Source organism: Leptonychotes weddellii, chromosome 10, assembly GCF_054177405.1.
Source record: "Leptonychotes weddellii isolate Sample4059 chromosome 10, ASM5417740v2, whole genome shotgun sequence".
Lineage (NCBI taxonomy): Eukaryota > Metazoa > Chordata > Mammalia > Carnivora > Phocidae > Leptonychotes > Leptonychotes weddellii.
Window position 1 is genome coordinate 48,902,802 of NC_138378.1, and position 21,501 is coordinate 48,924,302.

The 21,501-nt window shown below is 39.1% G+C and overlaps 1 protein-coding gene across 2 annotated transcripts in view; it reads right to left on the reverse strand.

Moving 5' to 3' along the window:
• Positions 1–1,470: 1,470 nt before the first annotated feature.
• TMEM182 (transmembrane protein 182) overlaps positions 1,471–21,501 on the reverse strand; it is a 103,312-nt gene continuing 83,281 nt past the window's right edge. Inside the window, exons 5-6 of one of the 2 annotated variants that reach the window (XM_081833335.1) lie at positions 18,441–18,543; positions 1,471–2,301 (exon numbers count right to left, since the gene is read on the reverse strand). In XM_081833335.1, coding sequence (XP_081689461.1) covers positions 2,298–2,301; positions 18,441–18,543 — 107 coding nt within the window. In that variant the 3' untranslated portion in view covers positions 1,471–2,297. Of the gene's footprint in view, positions 2,302–16,441; positions 18,544–21,501 lie in introns of those variants that run through there. The other variant, XM_081833334.1, reaches the window with a different exon arrangement.

Here is a 21,501-nt window from a genome sequence, read left to right on the forward strand (position 1 = left end):
GTTCTTTATAGATTTTGGATACTAGCCCTTTATCTGATATGTCATTTGCAAATACCTTCGCCCATTCTGTCAGTTGTCTTTTGGTTTTGTTGACTGTTTCCTTTGCTTTGCAAAAGCTTTTTATCTTGATGAAGTCTTGACCATATTCTTATTAAAATTCATATTCTTGATACTGATTTCAATTGATAAAATATAATTCACCACAAGATATTAGTGCAAAAAGAAAGATGACAAAGAGCTAGTTTATATATCTGTAAACATACCAATTCTTTCAGCCCCAATCCACTCCTATCTCAAGTGGAGTTTTAGGAGCCTCCTAGGCTGTGGTAGCAATTAGTGCCATTAACCAAATAACGCCCAGGTCTCTGCCTTCGGGAACATGTAGGATTTCACTTCCCTGCCTACTTGGAAGTAAACTGTGGCCATGTGACTGACTTTGACCAATGAAATGGAAGTAGAAATGCTACTTCCAGGTAGAAGCTTTAAGAACTGGTATGATTCACCACCTTCCCAGCCTTGTGCTTCAGTGGTCCTGGAAGTAAATGTAGAGAAGGCACCTGATTCTCCAACTGACCACAATGAGCACTTCCCCACTGCTGGTCCAAAGCAGGCAACGTTAGATAAGTGAGACAGAATCATCGGATGGGTTAAGACACAATGTGAGCCATTACCACGGCTCACCCTAGCCCATCCTGAGGAATTCAGCTCAGAAGTGCCACATACCCTCCAAGTCCAAGAGCCAACACATAAGAACACTTCTGACTTCTGATAAGATCAGTGCCAGCTCTATTCCTCCACTGTAGAGGTCGTTCAGGGTGGGAGATGGCACATAGACTCTGCGGCCCTCACAGTATTGATTCAGAAAGCTTGTTTTATGTCTTGCATTAATTCACCAGCTATGTGCTCCCGAACCCCACCTCATCCCTCTACCCATGAAACATCAATATTGTGGCAATTCACATTTGAGCATTTCTTTCTACATCACACGGTAACCAAATAATTATAATAGAGTTAATCTTGCATGCTGCCTCCTCCCCTTCTGATTATGGCAGAGAAATGGGAAAATGCAAGCAGAAGAAAAATGTAGGCAGCTGAGACTTTCTGTGAAGCTGAGCAAGTTGGCTTTAAAATCCATGGGTTTTAGGAACATAATTTCTGAACATAAATGTAAGCCTTCATTTCCACTGTTTATATATAGCTCAATAAAATAGAAGTGTGTCTTAGAGTTCACATTTAGCTCTCTTGTAACTGAAATACACAAAATATTAATTTACTGCCTGCCCCTTTCCTGCTTCTGGCTGAGAATTTCCCTGGGTGTTGCTTGTGATGAGCCTGCTGGCCATATCTATCAGACTCCGGAGAAGCAGCAGGTGGCTGAGCATTGACTTGAGAAAAGGAAATGTGCAACATGATATTAAATGGGACTTTTCTTGTGATCCTGGCTGAGACCCCAAAGGAAAGGACAGTATGGAAAGAATTGCCTCCTTTATTCTCAAGAGCAGCCAAACCATCTGTATTAGTTTTTTATTCTTGTTGTAATAGATCACCACGAATTTAGCAGTTTGAAACAACACAAATTAATATCTCGTTGCTTTTTCATTCATAAGTCCAGGAAAGTTTGATGGGTTCTCTGCTTAGGGTTTCACAGGGTAAAATGAAGATGTCTGCAGAACTGGGTTTTTATCTGGAGGCTATGGGGGAGAATCTGCTCTCAGGTCATTGAGATGCAGAATTTAGTCCTTGCACTTGTTGAACAGAGGTCCCCATTTCTTTGCTGGCCGCCACTTAAGGGTCATTCTGACTTCTAGAAGCCATCTTCATTCCCTGGCTTCTGGCTCTTTTTGTCTTCAAAATCAGCAGCAATTGGTTGAATCCTTCTTACACTTTGAATCTCTGTTGAGCTCTTCTTCTACCTCATCTCTCCTGCCTCTTGCCGGGAAAGATTCTCTTCTTTTAAGGGGTGCATGTGACTAGATGGAACACACTGGAATAATCCAGGATTATGTCCTTTTCTTAAGGGACATAACCTTAATTACATCTGCAAAGTCCTTTTAGATATCTACCATATATATTCACAGCTTCCAGGAATTAGGCCATGGACATCTTTGCTGGGCCATTCCATCACACAATCTGTCTTTGTTTGGGCTGGTATAACAAAGTACCATAAACCGAGTAGCTTATAAACAACAGAAACTTATTTATCACAGTTCTGGAGGCTGAAATCAGGGTGTTGGTATGGTTGGGATCTGGTAAAAGCCATCTTCCAGGTTGCAAATTGCTTACTTCACCTTGTATCCTTACCTGGGGGAAAGAAAGCCAGTGAGCTGTCTGGCCAATTTTTTTTAAGATATTAATCCCATTCATGAGGGCTCTACCCTCATGAACTAATTACCTCCCAAAGGCCACACCTCCAGATACTATTCCATAAGGGATTAGATTTCAACACGTGAATTTGGGGGAGACACAAACATTTACCCCATAACACTATGTCTCACTAAGCTAAAGGGTGGTCAAACCCCAATTCTGTGGTCTCTTTACCAATCACCATCCACCAGCCTATAGATGGAAAGACTAGAAGTTTTTGGGGAAGGTGGGGGGTGGAGAGGGAGGGGGGTTTACCTGAAGACATACAGGCTGGCACATGTCTCTAGAGAAGAGAAGCATTTTATTGTGTCAGGGAATGATATAGAGGGATGCTTACACTCACCCCAAGTCAAGAGAAGGGGCTTTGTGGCCTGGGGAATGATGAGAATCACTGGGAAAAATTAACCTGTGTTCCTAGAACTTGAGGAAGCCAGAGACCATACCCCTGGAAACATCTGAAGGCAAGGGGCTACCAATGACCATGGAGCCATGAAGACAGGCTGTAGTGGGAGAGCTTGCACTCTTTATGTTGGGCAAATCACGGATGGTTTTCCAAGACCTGCCAGGCAAGCCTCCTCAGCAAAAAGAGGCTATCAGCCAGAAGGCAAGATGGGGTGTCATAAGGATGTAAGGAAGAAAACACAGTGGCCAAGCTGGTCGACAGTAGTGTGAAGGTTAATTTATGTATATCCCCTTGACTGGCTCCTAGAGTGCACAGATTAAGGTTTAATTTCGGTGTGTTTGTGAGGGTGTTTCTGGAAGAGATTAGAATTTGAATCAGTAGACTGAATGAAGTGCTTTGTTCTCCCCACTATGGGTGGGCATCATCGAATCCACTGAGGAAAAATGAACAGAGGAGGTATGAACTCTCTCTGATTCCTTATTCTGGGTCATGGAAGGGAATCCACCATAAGTTGTTTGAAGTAGTGGTGAAAAATCATGAAGTTGTTCCCAGCTTGCTTACCAAGTCCACTCCGTTTGATAAACCATTTACATTTTCTTTTCTTTATGAAATATGGAAACATGAAAATTCATATAAATATATTTAATCCTGTATTTGAACTTTAATTGGCATATAGTATGTTTATTTTATGGGCCAGACCTCTGGAAAATGAGGTAATAGTATGTTTATTTTATGGGCCAGACCTCTGGAAAATGAGGTACCAGAACACTTGAGTAATTCTAAGAAATTCTGGCATACTTCCCTACTTGCTACCTTATATGCTTACATATCAGAGTCTTTGCTTGACTCCAAGATTGAACTCTTGAAAAATATTGGCTGAAAGACATCTAGTATTCAGAAATGTTAGGATGTGTTCGAGACAGGAGCTCTAACTTATGCCTTCATTGGTTACCACCATCGAGTTTATATTTATTTATCTTTTTGAAGATACTGAGAAAGGCAGCAATATTTGTGGAATTGTGAATTCTCTAAGTAGTACCTAATCTCTCTCATCCTTAACTTTATTTTTTAATCAATAAAATAGAGACATTAATGCTGAGCTTACAGGAACACTGTTAGTATTAAATGAAATAAATAACATCCATAAAGGTTTGAGCACAGTGCATGGTGAGTGCTCAAGAAATAACAGTTATTAACATATACAATTCTCTGCTTGGAAATAGATGTAGATATTTTTAGTGCTATAGTTGCAACACAGGCAAATTGAAAGCTAATTCATTCCATAGACTTTTATTGAGCATCTAAATGCCGGGAATACAAGGTTGAGGAGATATAGACTCTACCTCAGGACATAGAGATACCTAAATTTTTCTGAAGAAATAGGCATAGAATATATTTAATTCACTAGGGGAGACACATGTAAACTGGCAATCCAATGCAGTGTGACAGTTATCTTGCACAAATGTACAAACTACTCAGACCCATAGATAAGCAAATGACTATGCTGTGTGGGGCACTGGAAAGGCAGTAAAGAGGTTAAAAAACAACAACAACAACAACAACAACAAAGTATCCCAGAAGGAAAGTTCCACAGAGTCTTGAACAATACTGATCAGGTGGTCACATGGGAGCCAAACAAACATCTGTGTTGTGACAGAGACAGTCACCATCCAAAAGGCTATAGTAGCATGTGGGGAATTGAAGGGGTGGACACGATCACATTTCTTCTTTTTTTTTTTTTTTAAGATTTATTTATTTGAGAGAGAGAGGGGGGAGAGGGCATGCGTGGGGGGGGGGTGCGGGGGCAGCCTCCATCTCACCACCCATGAGATCATGACCTGAATCGAAACCAAGAGTTGGAAGCTTAACCAACTGAGCCACCCAGGTGCCCCAGAATCAAACTTCTCTAAGTTTGAACTCTTGACCAAGCTAGAGAAAAATTTCTGATTAGATTAAGGTTGGATATCAAATCCCTACTTCTTTTTTCTCAAATCCCTACTTTAAATAGACTGAACACATTGAACCCCCCAAAAATGTTACTTAGACATGCTAAAACAACTCCTGCTACAGACACAGTGAATGTGTTGATCCTCCATATTTCTTCAGTGAGTAATCCCCTATGTTGTTTAATAGTAACCCATTAGGAATTAGCTCTTTGTGCAAAGTTGTTTTTCCTCCTTTAATTTCAGCTGCTAAATGGGAGAGATATTCATTTGAGGTGTTCCACCAGCAAAGGAGTCATTGACCTTCCATCTTCCCCAGAATTGGATGGTTTGTCCTTTGTCCCAAGGACTATTTGCTAATTGTACAGAGACTGGAAGAGAATCCTTTGTCCCCTTAGCTTAGTTTGTCATGTTTCCATTCAGCCAGAAACTATTCAAAATTCATCTACCATCACAGTCTTCTGCAATGCACTGGAGTCTTTCTGAAATGGGAATGATGCAGAAGAAGGGGAATAAACCCCAGTTTCAATAGCATGTGTTTTGTCTATAATATTTCAAAGAACCTCTTTGCATTGTTTTTAAATTTTATCAGAAGGATAAAGATGCTATGTTACTTCCACTTAGGTGTATGCAACCCCCTTTAGAAGTGTAGTAACCTCCTTTTCAGAGATAATTATCCCTAAGGTAAGAATCCACTGTTCAGACAGTGGGACTGTTATTGTTTTAATCCTGTCTCACCTACCAGGTCCTAAGGGCACATGTTCAAGAACACGGAGCTATTAAAACACCCAACTACAAACTGAAAAATATTGGGGCGCCTGGGTGGCTCAGTCGTTAAGCATCTGCCTTCGGCTCAGGTCATGATCCCAGGGTTCTGGGATCGAGCCCCGCATCGGGCTCCCTGCTAGGCAGAAAGCCTGCTTCTCCCTCTCCCACTCCCCCTGCTAGTGTTCCCTCTCTCACTCTGTCTCTCTCTGTCAAATAAATAAATAGAATCTTAAAAAAAAAAAACTGAAAAATATTATATACATTTCTGAATAAAGTTTTTGAAAGGAATTTAGTTTATCCATATATCTAGAATGTATCTCTGTAATCATATTTTTGCAACATAATATTTTTTCAAGTTTATGAAATTTTTAAAAAGATTTTATTTATTTATTTCACAAAGAGAGCAAGCCCATGCAGGGGGAGCAGCAGGCAGAGGGAGAGGGAGACAAGCAAACTCCTTGCTGAGCAGGGAGCCCGATCATGACCTGAGCCGAAGGCAGACGCTTAACTAACTGAGCCATCCAGGCGCCTGTCAAGTTTATGAAATTTAAATTATAATTATAATTGCTTATATAACATCTATTCAATTAGAATTTGAAGAATTACAAAGACTTAGACATTTCTGTTGGTCTTTTTCCCCCTCGTAAAAATACTTTATTACTTATCCTTTAGGCTGGGGGCAGAATGTTTATGACTTTAGAAACATAGCTATGTGTCCACCAAGAAGAATGGAACTCCCAGTTTGCTCATGAGAGATTGACGGATAGCTGTATAGACAATCTTTCATCTATGTCCAATTTGAATTGATGACTTACTTGAAAATTTCCAATCAGTTGGCCAGAGGTTACAGGAAATTATTTTTATTTATTTAGTTCTATAATTTAGAATTTTCTTTCTTTCAATTTCCTTTCAGTTCTTTTGCAGTTTGAAATGGAAATGAACCATAATTTATTCCTTTATGTATCCAAGAGTCTTCATTAGTATCTATATGAGACATCCCATTAAACAAATCCTGACTGCCACTTAGTAGCACAAAGGTGTGATCTTGATCAATTTGCTTAACTCATTTGCTTCTCTTATCAGTAATATGGGACTAATCGCAGCTCCCCTGTGAAATGGTGATGACAAGTAAAAAAAGGAATCCCATGTAAAGCACTTAGCCCGGCACCCAGCACACCGTAAATAAAAATTAGCTTTTATTATGATCATTGTGGTGGTTTGATTGCTGTTGCTATTTTTATTGGTATTTTTTCCTAATAATTATCCCTAATATGTTTCAAAGAGAAAGCCAATTGTGGAAAGTGTGGAGAAGAGACACACTTCCCTCTTAGCCAGGGTAAATTCATCCTTAGGCAACAGAATAGTATCCAGGAGTGTCTAATGTGTACATTCTAGATGTTCTCCTATTCATTTTTCCATTTACAGATGAAGACACTAAGCCTGAGGGAGGCAAGGAATATTGCTTAAGTCAACAAAATATTGAATGGGGGAGCAATAATTTGAACCACTGCCTCCAAAATCCCAACCTCTTTTCCATTAGAAGCAAATTCCGGTCAAGCTTTTACTTAAAAAAAATACAATAAAGAGTGGTTCAATCAAGTATGAGATTTTTAAAGTCTAGTTTGTGATGTAGCCAACATTTTCATGGTTGTAAATTGAAAGGAGGGACAGAGAAAAGGAATAACATGAAAGAGCAGGTTTTTATTGTATGTGTCCTACAATATCATATAAAATTAGGAAACAGTATTATAGAAAAATGGAATATTGCCATAAAAATAAGTATAACACTAGTGTTTATCCTTGTGCTAAAAGATAAAAATTAAGAAATATTTCTTCAGAATTCTGAAACCAACCATTTTTAAAATCATTTAAAATTACTACTAACATTCAGTCTATTTATAGTTTTTCAGTGGAAAATGGAACTGTGTTCTTGAAGCCTTTTAGCACTATTAGTTGCATGAATGGCTAACTATTCTCTTCTAGCCTCTTTATCAACGTGTAATGTCCCAAAAGAGTAAAATAAAAACAGACAAACTTATTTACATACAGGCAGTGGCATCAAAAGCAAAAGGAATAATGTCCAAATAACAGGAATAAAAATAAATAATGAATGTCAAACTAGCAAAAACAGAACCCGAACAGGAACTTCTAGGTGAGAATCATTGAGAAGATTATGAAGCAGCATATCTACACTTCTCCACTCTGACTGTGTGGGTTTTGCCACAAATTTTCAAGGCTGCCCATCCATCTGTTGCTCCAAACCATTCTTTCCCACTCCTCTCAGCTAAACATCCTCTAGGTGCCAGGAACATCTACAAATATTCAGTGCATATAGTCCCATCACTTTGCGCTAAGACCAAAGTGGGGGAATACTTTCAAGCCATCTCTTCCTTTTCTAAAAGACAGAGAGGATGGCAATTGAATTTGGTCTTGATGGACTGATGGTAGAGGGAAGAAATAATCTCCCTTCTTAAAGGAATTCCCTGATAATCTGCATCCCTTTGTTACTAAAACATAAAGAGATCTGTGACCATGGAAGGTTTGTGCTGTTGAGGCTGATGTTTTTTAAAGACTTTCAAAGGATCAAAGTCCTTGGGTTGAAGGAAAGGAACTTTTAGTGGTTCAACTGCATAATTTGAGGTGTTCAGGGCGCCTGGGTGGCTCAGTTGGTTAAGCGACTGCCTTCGGCTCAGGTCATGATCCTGGAGTCCCGGGATCGAGTCCCACATCGGGCTCCCTGCTCGGTAGGGAGTCTGCTTCTCCCTCTGACCCTCCTCCCTCTCATGCTCTCTGTCTCTCATTCTCTCTCTCGCAAATAAATAAAATCTTAAAAAAAAAAAAAAAAAAAAATTGAGGTGTTCAGAGTTACAGACATTCTTCATTATGTGCCAAGGCACTGAGCCTAAGGACATGGCTGGAGATAGCTCTATACCCCTGGTTTTAGGATTTTATTGCTGAGACCTCCTAGACTGGACTGTTTAACCTCAGATGTTTTTACTTGCCCTTCTCGATGTCCTAAATTGTGCCTCCACAAAAATCATCTATTGAAGTCCTTACCCCATAATGCAGAATTTGACTTTATGTGGAAATAGTGCCTGTAAAAACATAATTAAATTAAAATGAGGTCATGGAGGGGTCCTAATCCAAGATAACAGACATCCTTATGAGAAGAGATGATTAAGACACAGATACAAACACAAGGATCACCATGGGAAGACACTGAGGAAAGATGACCATCCATAAGCCAAGGGAAGAGGCCTCAGAAGAAACCAACCTCCTACACCTTGACTCAGACTCCTAGCCTCCAGGACTATGAGAAAACACATTTCTATTATTTAAGCCATCCAGTCTGTGGTAGTTTGTAATGCCAATCCTCACAAACTAATACACTGGGCTTTTTTTAGCATTTCCAATAAAAGAATATTTTCTTAACCAAAACTGCTAAAGTTAACTTTATTGAATACTTACTATGTGATAAAAGCATCACACCGGTATCTCTGTACCTGTGTTGACATCTATAAAACAGAGATTTCAATCATACCTGTCTTGCTTCGGTGAGGATTGAATTCAATAATCTATTTTACCTCCTGGGCTGTCATCATCTTTAAATCTTCATAGTAGTCCTGCCAGGAATTTGTATCCCCATTTTACTACCCCATTTAGATATAATTCCAAGACCCAAATCCTACTGACACAACCAATGGGCAAACCAAAACTCGTACTTTCCCAAGAATTTAAATAATTAAGCAGCACCTCTGATAAAGAGGAGGGCACTGAGGCCTAGAGGCAGCCTGGGGACTGGGACATGAAGAGGTTAACGACGTGCTCAGGGTTGCAGATGACTCAGCACACGGCTGGATGGGTAGCAGACAGAAGTTCTTACTCCAGAGGTCCTGCACCTAACAGTTACAACTCACTGCTCCTTCCACTGTGCATGGAACCATCACCTCTGGTGAGCTTCAGCTATCAAGGAACCATCAGTGACACACAGGGCATGTTTTTAACATGAGTTTAAAACTTGAGCCTGGATTTCAACTCCTTGATTTAAGCCATTCCTATTTTTTGTAGTAGTGCTACTTGTCCTCTAATTTTCTTCCTAGTTACATATTTATCTACCGAATGGAGGAGTTTGACCTTCTCACTTTAGCCTCACATATTTCAAAATTTATTATCGCTGTAGCTAGCTGTTCTACCCCCATTTAACATGTGAGTTTGCGCATATTGGAATTAGAAAATGAGACAACACCTTCACTCCAGGAAAGCGCCGTTACATTTCTATCTGCCATGAGACTGGAGGAGAGTCCTTCTTGATAGGCAGAGGAAATGATAGGCAGAGGAAGTCTCCTCTCTAACATTCAGTTCCTGCCCAGTTTAGAAGCTAAGCCCGTCCACAGAATGGTCTTTAAAAAAAAAAAAAAGAAGAAAAATTGTCCCAAAGAATAGTCAGACAAGGTGCAGGCCCCCAGGCTCTGAGTCACTCTGCCAGGCACAGGAGCGCTCACCTCCACCTGTTATGACCTTGGACACCAGTCTGACCCCATAAACTGTGCCCCAGTTCCTGTAGTGACAGTCTATCTCCTCCTGGTATTTGCCTTTGGGGGAGGGGGTGTATCTGGAAATACGTATTTCCTCTCTGGCTTCTGTATTGCTTTACATTTTCCAGAACCAGTTATTTTAAAGTCATATTCAGTTAAGAAGCAGAACTAAAGAATATGCCTCCAGGGGCACCTGGGTGGCTCAGTCAGTTAAGCAGCTGCCTTCAGCTCAGGTCATGATTCCAGGGTCCTGGGATCGAGCTCCACATCGGGCTCCCTGCTTAGCAGGGAGCCTGCTTTTCCCTCTGCCTGCTGCTCCCCCTGCTTGTGCCCTCTCTCTCTCTGTGTCAAATAAATAAATAAAATCTTTTAAAAAATTTTTTAAATATAAAGAACATGCCTCTGATCCATTTATTGAACACTGAGTTCTAGACTCCCTGAGGCAAAGCCTCTGAAGGGTACTATCAATGTTTCAGGAACTGGCATGAAGGTTTAGTTAGTTCACTAGTCCCCTGAATGGTAACACCATCGTGAAGTCAGGTATGAGCAGCCTGGGTCCTCTGGAATATTCGACTGACATTGGCTCTAACCTCAAATTTGGTTCACGTCAGAAGCAAGCAACATAAACGACAAAGCCAGTTTTTAATTCGTTGGGATAGAGTTTGACAGATGAAATGAACTGAGAATCACAATGATAAGTGAAAAAATGTAAGTATCTATCTTAGTACATCAGGTTAAAAATAATTTTTCCATATTCCCCCTTAAAAATTAAAACCAAAGTGAACTTGGTCACGAATCTTTTAACTAATGAACTACTTTGCTAGCATAAAGTTTAGCCAGAAAGTGACAGACGACTCTTGTTTTGTTTTTTTTTTAATTTTTGAGGGGATCTTATCTCCATGAAAAAAGAAAAAAAGCCCTTACTCTGAAGAGAAATGTTTTAATTGTGATAAAATCATACCTGGTTTGCTCTAAACTCGATACAACCTTGGCTGCGTAGTTAGTATTTTAAACAGGTTTTCTCCACAATTTTCTTGCCACAATAAAATATTAATTTCTTCCCTCAAACATTATTCCAATCAGCTTGGTTAATGTGATGAGGCGTGTATGGACGGGTAACGCGCTCTATGTTATTAGCCACCAAATGCTCCACACGATGCAACACAGTCTTTCAGAAGCAAAGGGCACATTGAAATAAAATCACACTAAAAGTGTTCTTATATGTTTATACCTCACAATGGCAATCACTGCTACAGTGCAGGGCATTTCTTAGCAAGTACTGACTAGCTGAGGTTAATTGCCCAGAGTACAGTTGAAGGCCATGGATTCTTCCCAGCTACTCATTAATCCCCAGGAAATCTCCTGAACCCTGGTGGTTATTGTTCAATCCTTTATAGATGATTTTTTTTTTAGTATTTGGAGTACTTGTTCTCTCTTGGAACACCTACAGCCGGCCAGATCGTGTTTGTATAAAGAAATATTCTTTTTCTTGAAAGTGGATTGAATTTCAGCTTTCCCATAAAGACCCCTTAAAGGCCAGTAGCTCAGAAAAAAGGCCACTTTAATTGCATTTTGGCTTCTCTCTTTTTCTAAGGGGGCAAGAGAATGGAGAAGCTGAGGAAAAGTAGGGGAGGGAAGGAGAATATGAGGAGGCAGAGGATCTCAGCCACCCCATGTCTTCCTTGCTCCCAGGAATCGCCCTGTAAGGGGCATGCGAGAAGTGGGGCCACTGGTAAGCAAGGGGAAGGTCCAGTGGGAATGTGCGCCCATTGCAAGGGGTGGTCAGCGCCATGAAGCAGGCAGAGCACCTGCAGTCAGATGCCCAGGCACCCCCCTCCCACAGCTACACAACCAGAGCTGGGGCCCAACTCTGGGTCCTGGCCACCTAGGGACAGGCTCACCTCAGCAAACAGATGGCAACTCTAATGATCTACTTCTGCCAAACTGAGTGACTTGAATCAACACAGTCCCGTGCATGCAGTTTTAATACTGTAAAATTTGAAGGGTAGAGACTACTTTGTCAATTTAGGGCATGAAATAAAATTGGAATTTGTGTCCTCTTTGCCTAGGAAAGATTTTATATTTCACCTCAGCATTTACTCTCTTTCAAATCAGGTTCTGACAGTAAGAAGCTATATAAATAACAGATTATTCTAAAACCACAAATTAATTATACTGGTCCAGTGTTAACTAAACATATTAGTAAGTGTGTGTGTGTGTGTGTGTGTGTGAGACAAATAGAGAAAGGAGAAAAGAGAAAGAAAGAACCTTCTTTTGAAGTCAAAGTGATCTTTTTATTCTACATGTTACTATTCCTTTTTCCAAAATCATTTCTCTACCACTTATTTGTACCCCATAAGAAAAAAAAATTGTCAAATTAAAATAGAGGATCTTCTGAATATAATATTGTTTAAAATAAGTGTATCACTATTCTGACTTAAAACTATTAGATTCTCTTTCTAGTCATTTAAAGTCAAAGATAAAAGACAGGCTACAGAGAAAAAACACACATTTTTGTTTACAAATTGGAAAAACCCCAACAATTAAAAGGCTGTGCCAAAGCACCAATAAACCTTCTGAAGTCACTTTATAGAAAAATCTCCACTGCTTCTTCCTTTGAGTAGTTTCATAATCAAATATATGTCAATTGCATTATATCCATATACAGAAGATCCCTTACGTCTTGGGCTTCCCAGTATGGATTAATGAAACATTATTTTAAATCAGTCCAATGCAAGTCAATAAGCAGCGAATAAGCATCTGACAGGAACAGAGTCTGGCCCCTGTTTTTATGAGGAGCTTAAGGTATATTGTGACATGGTTTATGCAAAGGGAATGAGGGGAGTTGCCTATTTAAATGAGGCAGAGTCTACGGAAATTTCTATTAAACATTTTCTAATTTGACAATACCTACACAAGCAAAATTATAGTATTGGGCAAAGAAATTTCCATTATTCCTATACTTGGGCATTGACATAAACACTAATGATCTACTTCTGCCAAACAGAGTGACTTGAATCAACAGAGTCCCGTGCATGCAGTTTTAATATTGTAAAATTTTGTTGCAACTTAGCAACTCGTTAAAATAGAAGTCATGTTGGGTCCAGCCTTTCAAGTGACTTGATATCAGCATGACTTACATCATAAAATGCTTCAAATAATTCCCAGAGCCGAAAAGGTGGGTTGAGGGGGCTCTTCTTGTACCATCAGCCTTTAAGACTTCTAATTCAGAAAGAAGCAAGTCGTTCAACTCATTTGCACTTCTCTTCCTCAAAAAGACTCTGGATCCCTAAGGGTGAAGAAAAAAGCCCTCCATGGCTGCTTGAGCCTTGGGCACAGCCACCTTCTCCGTGAAAGCTACCGAGCTACTGGTACAGCAGAGCCTGTGGAAACCTGCAGAGTTGACCGGGACTCCCACAATAATTGTTTGGATAGTGGGTACATAGTTAATTATTAGATTTTTCTTCACCCTTTCAGAATTCATAAACTCTGCCTCAAGGTCAGGCATGGTTTTCAACAGGTCACTTATTCCTTCTTTTTTTTTTTTTTTTTTTTCCAGAGGGAGAGAAATAGCTGTGTAGTTCTAGGGAAAAACCAACAGCCTGGGTTGAAGATCTGGTAAATGTCAAAAATGTTTGTTTTTCTTAAATATTTCATTCTTTTTTTTTTACCCTCTTTTTTCTAAAGCTGCATGTCTGGGATTATTATAATATGCCAGGTATTCTACTAAACCTTACATATGTTATTTTTCTTTAATGTTTACAATAACCACATGAAGAAGACATTTCAATACCATTCTCATTTGATATCCTAGAAGTCAGAAAATTTCAAAACTTTTGCAGGGATCATGGAATTATTAAGACACAGAACTGAGATTTGAATTCAGGTCTGTCTTAACTCCAGATGTCTATCTAAATTGTTGTGTAATTTTGCACCTGAATGGTATTTTTGAGGTGGATTGACTCAGATAAAATGAGATTTGCATTTCCTTCCCTACTATCATGTTCAGTCGAAGGATGATTTTAAAAAACACTCTATCACCTTACACCTGTCAGAATGGCGATTATCAAGAAGACAAAAAATAGCAGGCATTGGCAAGGATGTGGAGAAAAGGGAACCCTTGTGCACTGTTAGTGGGAATGTAAATTGGTGCAGCCACTGTGGAAAATAGTATGGAGATTCCTCAAAAAATTAAAAATAAAACTACCACACAAATCCAGCAATTCTACTTCTAGGTATTTATCTGAAGAAAATGAAAACACCCAGGATCGAGTCCCACATCGGCTCCCTGCTCAGCAGGGAGTCTGCTTCTCCCTCTGACCCTCACCCCACTTGTGTTCTCTCTCTTTCTTTCTCTCAAATAAATAAATAAAACACATCTTTTTTAAAAAAGAAAGAAAACACTAATTCAAAAAGACATACACACCCCTATGTTTATTGCAGCATTATTTACAACAACCAAGATATGGAAGCAGCCCAAGTGCCCATCGATGGATGAATGAATAAAGAAAATGGGGGGGAATAGTATTCAGCCATAAAAAAGGATGAGATCTTGCCATTTTCAAGAACATGGAGGGAACTAAAGGGTATGCTAAATAACTCAGATAGAGAAAGACAAATACCATATGATTTCATTTACATGTAGAATCTAAAAAAAAAACCAAACAAGTGAACAAACAAATAGAAACAGACTCGTAAATATAGAGAATAAACTGGTGCTTTGTGGTTGCCAGCAGGGATGGGGATGGGGGGGATAGAGGAAATAGGTGAAGGGAATTAAGAGGTAACAATCTTCCAGTTATAAAATAAATAACACACAGGGATGTAAAGTACAGCATAGGGAATATAGGCAATAATACTACACCAACTCTATATGGTTAACTAGACTTATTGTGGTAGACTATTGTAACCATTTCCTAATGTATATATATCAAACCACTATGCCGTACACCTGAAACTAAAAATAAATAAATATTTTAAATAAGTCAACACTATACTAGATATTTCTTGCCTTGTCATTTTCTTTACTTTTGCCAAGAGTCTCATGAAATAAGAAGTTATATTTCAAAAGACACAACCAAAAACCTCAAATGACTACTTCTATCCCAATTCCATTTCACCTCAAGGGAATCCTGCATGATTAAGGAAGAAGGTGGCTACCCCCATTTTCACCCAGAGCTCTTCTAAACCACTAGAGCTTTGGAGTGACATGTTGATATTATGATGGCTTTCTGCTTACGCTGGTGTGGTACTAACATTTTTAACTAGAAAATTCACATGATCAATGTGGAAATGCCATAAAATAAGTAAATCCAACCCTTTAGGTCCTGTACACGTTCAACTGTCTACATCTTCGTAAATGAAGCCTTTGTCTCTTCTCTTCCCCAGGACCCCTCCAAAAAATTGTACAGATATCCTCACCGCCCTGCTTCCACCATACAAACATACAAACGCACACACAACTATCTCATTCTTAGGGGGAGAAATAATGAATAGGGTATTTGAATAAGCAGCTAATTAAATGCGCTTAGCCTACATTGCTATCAGCTTTCTGTTCAACTTAATGTATATTCTTTTACATATGTAATCAGGGAGTACACCTCGGGCTGGCAACACCTCAGCCCAATAACCAAAGCAGCTCCTGGTTAATAAAGAAACAATATGCAAAGTACATCTATATCCTGATGAATTTATATATAGATAGAAGTTCTTAGATAGTCTTTCTGTGGATTTCTGATTCAGTCATTATTCCCTCCACAAAAAAAGTAAAATATGCATGAATAGTTTCTTATACCAGATTATGCCATTTACTTAGAATCCAAACACTTACATTAATAAAATTTTATGTAATTTTTTAAAATGTTCATAAGAAAATGTAACAAAGCAGCATATATAAAAGAATAAAAAAATTCTTTTAAAAGGGTATCTTTAAAAAGTTCAAATATTACCATTAGAATGGCTGTTTCAGCCATCTGAATGTTTTCACAAGGAAAAAAGTAAAACCCTTTTTGTTTTACAGACATATTTCACATTGGTTACCAGATCACTATCAGTCTGAACACAATTGTTGTTTTACCAACTTTCACTAAATATGAAATGATCCTTGAGGAATAAATGCATAATAAAAATCAAATTGGAGTTGCCTTATTTCCGAAATGCAAACTTATTAACCTGTGACCCATTTATATCACCACAATCTGAAGGGGAATTAGGTCATGAATGGATGTGGCTGAGAGAAGGAAGTTGGAGAAAAAGGATATGACATTTCTCAACTATGCCCAAGGTATTATGAAAATACATAATGCTGTGTGAGTTCTTTCCTAATAAAAGAGTGACTGGTACAAGTTAAATATATACACCAGTGTCAGTTTTAGAGGCCAGGCAAAATAGTCAGGGGGAAATTACCTTCTTAGATAAACAACACATCGCAGATTTATATTTATGTATTTTCGCTGGAGTTGATAATAAGCTAAGGTACATTACAAACATTCAGGGTACATGTAAAATCCTTTTAACATAGCATGCTGTGTGCCCAGGAAATAACAATGATGTGAAAGTCAAACTAAGGAAAAGTTACTGATTTTTTTAAAGATTTATTTATTTTATTTTAGAGGTGGGGGATGGGCAGAGGGAGAGAGAAGGAATCCCAAGCAAACTCCAACCGAGTCAGATGCTTAACCAACTGAGCCACCCAGGTGCCCCAGGAAAAGGTATTGATTTTGAAAAAAGTTTAAAAGTTCATAAACTTTCAGGGTGCCTGGGTGGCTCAGTCAGTTGAGTGTCTGCCTTGGGCTCAGGTAATGATCCCAGGGTCCTGGGATTAAGCCCCATGTGGGCTCCCTGCTCAGCGAGGAGTCTGCTTCTCCCTCTCCCTCTGCCCCTCCCCTAGCACTCGTGCTCTATCTCTCACATTCTCACTCTCTCTTTCTCAAATAAATAAGTAAAATCTTCTTTAAAAAGCTCATAAACTTTCTTTTATTTTATACTAGTGTAGTACTAATATTATAACTAAAAAATTGAAATTATCAATGTAGAAATGCTATAGTATAACAAAATCATCCCTTGCAGTTTTAAAGTGATCCAATATTTCTCTTAGCAACATAGCATTTAAAAAGTGCCAAGATTTATTGCTTTGGGACAAATATAACAGACCATAAATCAAGCTACCATAACAACTATAAAAACTTCTCTAGCGATTCTCCACCTCTAGGCTCACCTCTGCACAAGGAAGATCTGGTAAGCTTTCTCTTCAACAGACTATGTTTTGAAATATTTATCACACTTTGTGATGAGGTGGCTTAACCATCACAGTACAGTGTCTGGAGACTCCATTTGTCTTAATGTATAGTTAGGAGAGCAAAGGAAACTTCGATTCACTAGGTTGGGATGAAATGTATCCATATCATAGCAATATCAGGATCTTTTAATTGTCTTTCCATAAGAAAAGATTAAAATGCCTTAGTTACGTGAGATTAAATGCTCATTCAGTAATTGCAGTGGACAGTATGCTTCCAGAGTGGGTGAATTAAATTAAAAGAAAGACAACTCTGGAAAATGTACTAGTGGTAGAATTAGAGAATGTTTCATCAGAACCCGGTGTCTCCACAGTAATGAATCTGCCAAAAGATAATAATATTTTAGTGAAAGGTGTGATTGGATAAGTCACATTATTTATTAACTGTTACCCTAAAATATCACTTTTGTCTTATTATTAAGAATGGTGAGAGGGCAGCAGGGATGCCTGACACAAGGCATTAAGAATGGATTGTGTCTATCACGGCCGCTGGAGCACTGGGCGCTGTGCTCTGTGCTGGCTGGTGGCACTTGCTAACACCCCATGGCTGGGGCACTCACAGCAGGATGAATGGTCTCAGTCAGGTCCCTGAGAGCAGCCAGTCATTTACCTGATCCTTTCCAATGGCCCTAAACAAGAGCTGATCTCTAATTTCTAAACTGGCTTTTCGGAAAATTTCAAACAGATCCACGTATTTGAGAAGACACCTGGTGCCCAGGAAGCTTGAGATTATAAAAAGCCATCTTTGGAGGTTATTGGCATTCTCTTGGGAAGGAAACTTTTTGTAGTCTGCTTAGTTAAACAACATGGATTCCCAAAAAGTGTGTGAGGTGAAGACTATGACGGCGAAAACAGACACCCCCAAAGAGCAAAGAATCGGCAACAGGCAGCTTGGAGCGAAGAAGGTCTGGAGGCTAGGGAAACAACAGGCTGTTGGTAGCTCGGATTTCTGAGGGCCTGGAATGAATGCCCCGAACATATTAATATAAAGTATAAACCATGCTGGCAAATAAATAGGCATTTAGATGGTCATCCAAAAAAAGGAGGAGGAGAAGCAGCAGGAGGAGGAGCAAGAAGAGGAGGAGGAAGAAGAAAGAAAAGCATGACATGGACTAGAAAAGAAAACTGAGCACCCCAGGATTCCCTTCCACGAAGTACTGGTAGATAGTCCTCCAAGGTGACTTCTTTCTCCAAGTCTCAGTGACGATGATGTTGATTGGGGAGAGATAGGTCCTCCTGTATGAGAAATGATCCAAAGTCTCAGTACATTTCTGTTTGTAGTCTTTATGAATCATGGAATCTCTGAAGTAAAAGAGATAGTAAGGGTCACCAGGCTTTGCCGTGGGGGCTTATAAATAAGGAACCGCTTCTCCAGGTACACAGCTCAGAAGCAGAAGCAGAGCTATCTTCCTTTGCTGGTGCCCCACGATGGGCACAGATCACTTGCACACTCAGAATTTCCTCACTTCTCATCCAAAGACCTTGCAATGCAGCTCCAGCCCTTTTGGGTGAATCGACTGTATTTATTAATAGTATCTCAGCATTTTGGTTTTATTTTCATTACAGATCACAATTTACAAGACTCTCCCATAGCTCTGGTCATTAAATCCCTGCATATAGAAAATGCCAAATTCCATTACATAGAACTTTATTCTCATCAGACTGTGTTTATAGGATGTCACCGCTATGTCCAACATAGTGAAAAATTTAGTAAATTAACTGGTTACGGCATGTAAAACAAATCAAAGGATAGTCACCCTTCTTTCTAAAATATCCACACAATGACTTGGCCTTTTGTTGAGTTGCCTGATTTAGCTGTTTTGGAACACATCCTGAGTCAATATCAAGGATTCGTAATATTTTCTGCATCAAAGACGCCATCTATTACATTAGCCATGTAATAAAATATATCAGACTCAATACATTACCCATATATAACACATCTTTCCTTAGAGTTTGTCTAGCAAAATTCCTTTACTAAGAAAGAATTTTTCCCCCAATTTTGTTTTTTAAAAGAGCAGCAATTTCAAGTGCTACAAAACAGTTAAAAGCAATAGGGACAAAAACAGCTATAATCAGCTACGTAATATGGAGGGCCCAGTTCCAAATGAAATTGTGGGGCCCTCTTTCAAAATCAGAAAACAAGCTTCTCTTCTCTTCCACCATGTCTCCATTGAGCTGTCATGGTATTTTTTGATTGTTATTTAATGTTGTGATGCCTCTGGTATGATTATACTCCCCAGATGATGTGGGCAACTCTGGGTGAAGCTGGTGAACATAGGCTGGGTGTAGCAGAAGGCAAATTAGCACCTTCTGGCAAGGCAGGTGGCAAGTAGCGGTTACATACCTCATAGTCCCAGCAGACTTCACTTACAAAACCCAAACTCAAAGACAAAATATTAAGAAATTCGAGGCAGTGCTCACAGAGCATTAAACCCCTTCTCAGCTCTGTAGCCAGCCTTCACTGAGTAGTAACCTTACTCATTTATTGACATGATTGTCATTGCAGTTAGTCTGATGGCCTACTTTGGGATAAATGCATACTATTAAACAGACTTTTGAAATATTGAAAGTAGTTAGTAGGAAATTCTATTTTACATTTCCTTGCTGTTCTAGAGTAATACTGTTCAACATAGTAGCCATTAGTCAAATGAGGCTATTTGGAGTCCTTGCAATGTGGTTAATCCGAATTGAGATGTTCTAAAAATATAGAAAACACACAGATTACTAAAAAATGCAAAATATCTCAAATCATTTTTTAAAATATTGATTAAATATTGAAATGATCTTGAGATATGGGTTAAATAAAACATATTATTAAAGTCAACTCCTTCTGTTTCTTTCTATTTTTTAAGTGGTTACTGAAAAATGTAAAGCCACATATATATGGCTCACATTGTATTTATTTATTTATTGCAGAGCAGACACATATCCTGGCATTATTGTCCCCAATTCACATCCCTGAAAATAGTACAATCTGTCCTCTCCTATGTCATTCTTTATTTTCCTTTGATTGTCTATGATTTTGTTCTTTATTCCTGAAGGACTAAGTAAACATGTTTTGGAAATAATAGAAAGAAAATTAGACAGAAATCAGGGGCTCTGGAGTACTGCACTGAGATGAGCTTGCCTCCTCTTCTGTTGAAAGAAAGAAAGAAAGAAAGAAAGAAAGAAAGAAAGAAAGAAAGAAAGAAAGAAAGAAAGAGAAAGGAAGGAAGGAAGGAAGGAAGGAAGGAAGGAAGGAAGGAAGGAAGGAAGGAAGGAAGGAAGGAAGGAAGGAAAAGAAAAATGGAATCAAACCAGATCATCACCTGGGTCCCTTTCAGTCTTAACTCCCCAGTGTCATTACTACATGTAGCAAAGGGCATTTCTGTAATTGGGGAAGTTATGTAAAATTTTTACTAGAAGAATCTCCCCTATACATCACTCCCCAAGTGTTTTTAAAACTCTGAATTAGAATATGAATCAATATCATCTCTTCAATTAGCCATTAATTAGAAAGGGAGAAGTGTGTTTTTATAATGGAGAGATGGAGCAATCTGGGCAAGAGGTCAAGCCTGGTGGGCATTGTCAATCCTGAGGCAGCCTGACATCATGAGGTCATGAGCATCCTGCATCTGCATACTGATGTGGTGCAGTAAGTGCTTCCCAGAAGTACATGTATGGTGGTCTCTAATAATGATGAAAGAGTTAGATGGATCCAAAATGTGGGATGCCCTACAGGACATTTTAAAGCCTTCCATGTATTGAAGAACACAGAGTGGGGGGTAGGGATATGTTCTAGATGGGGAAGAATCAATACCACAATGAGATACCACCTCACACCAGTCAGAATGGCTAAAATTAACAAGTCAGGATATGACAGATGTTGGCGGGGATGCAGAGAAAGGGGAACCCTCCTACATGCTGGTGGGAAGGCAAGCTGGTGCAGCCACTCTGAAAAACAGTATGGAGATTCCTCAAAAAGTTAAAAACAGAGCTACCCTATGACCCAGCAATTGCACTACTGGGTATTTACCCCAAAGATACAAAAGTAAGGATCCGAAAGGGTACGTGCACCCCAATGTTTATAGCAGCAATGTCCACAATAGCCAAACTATGGAAAGAGCCAAGATGTCCATCGACAGATGAATGGATAAAGAAGATGTGGTATATATATACAATGGAATATTTTTTTTTAAAGATTTTATTTGA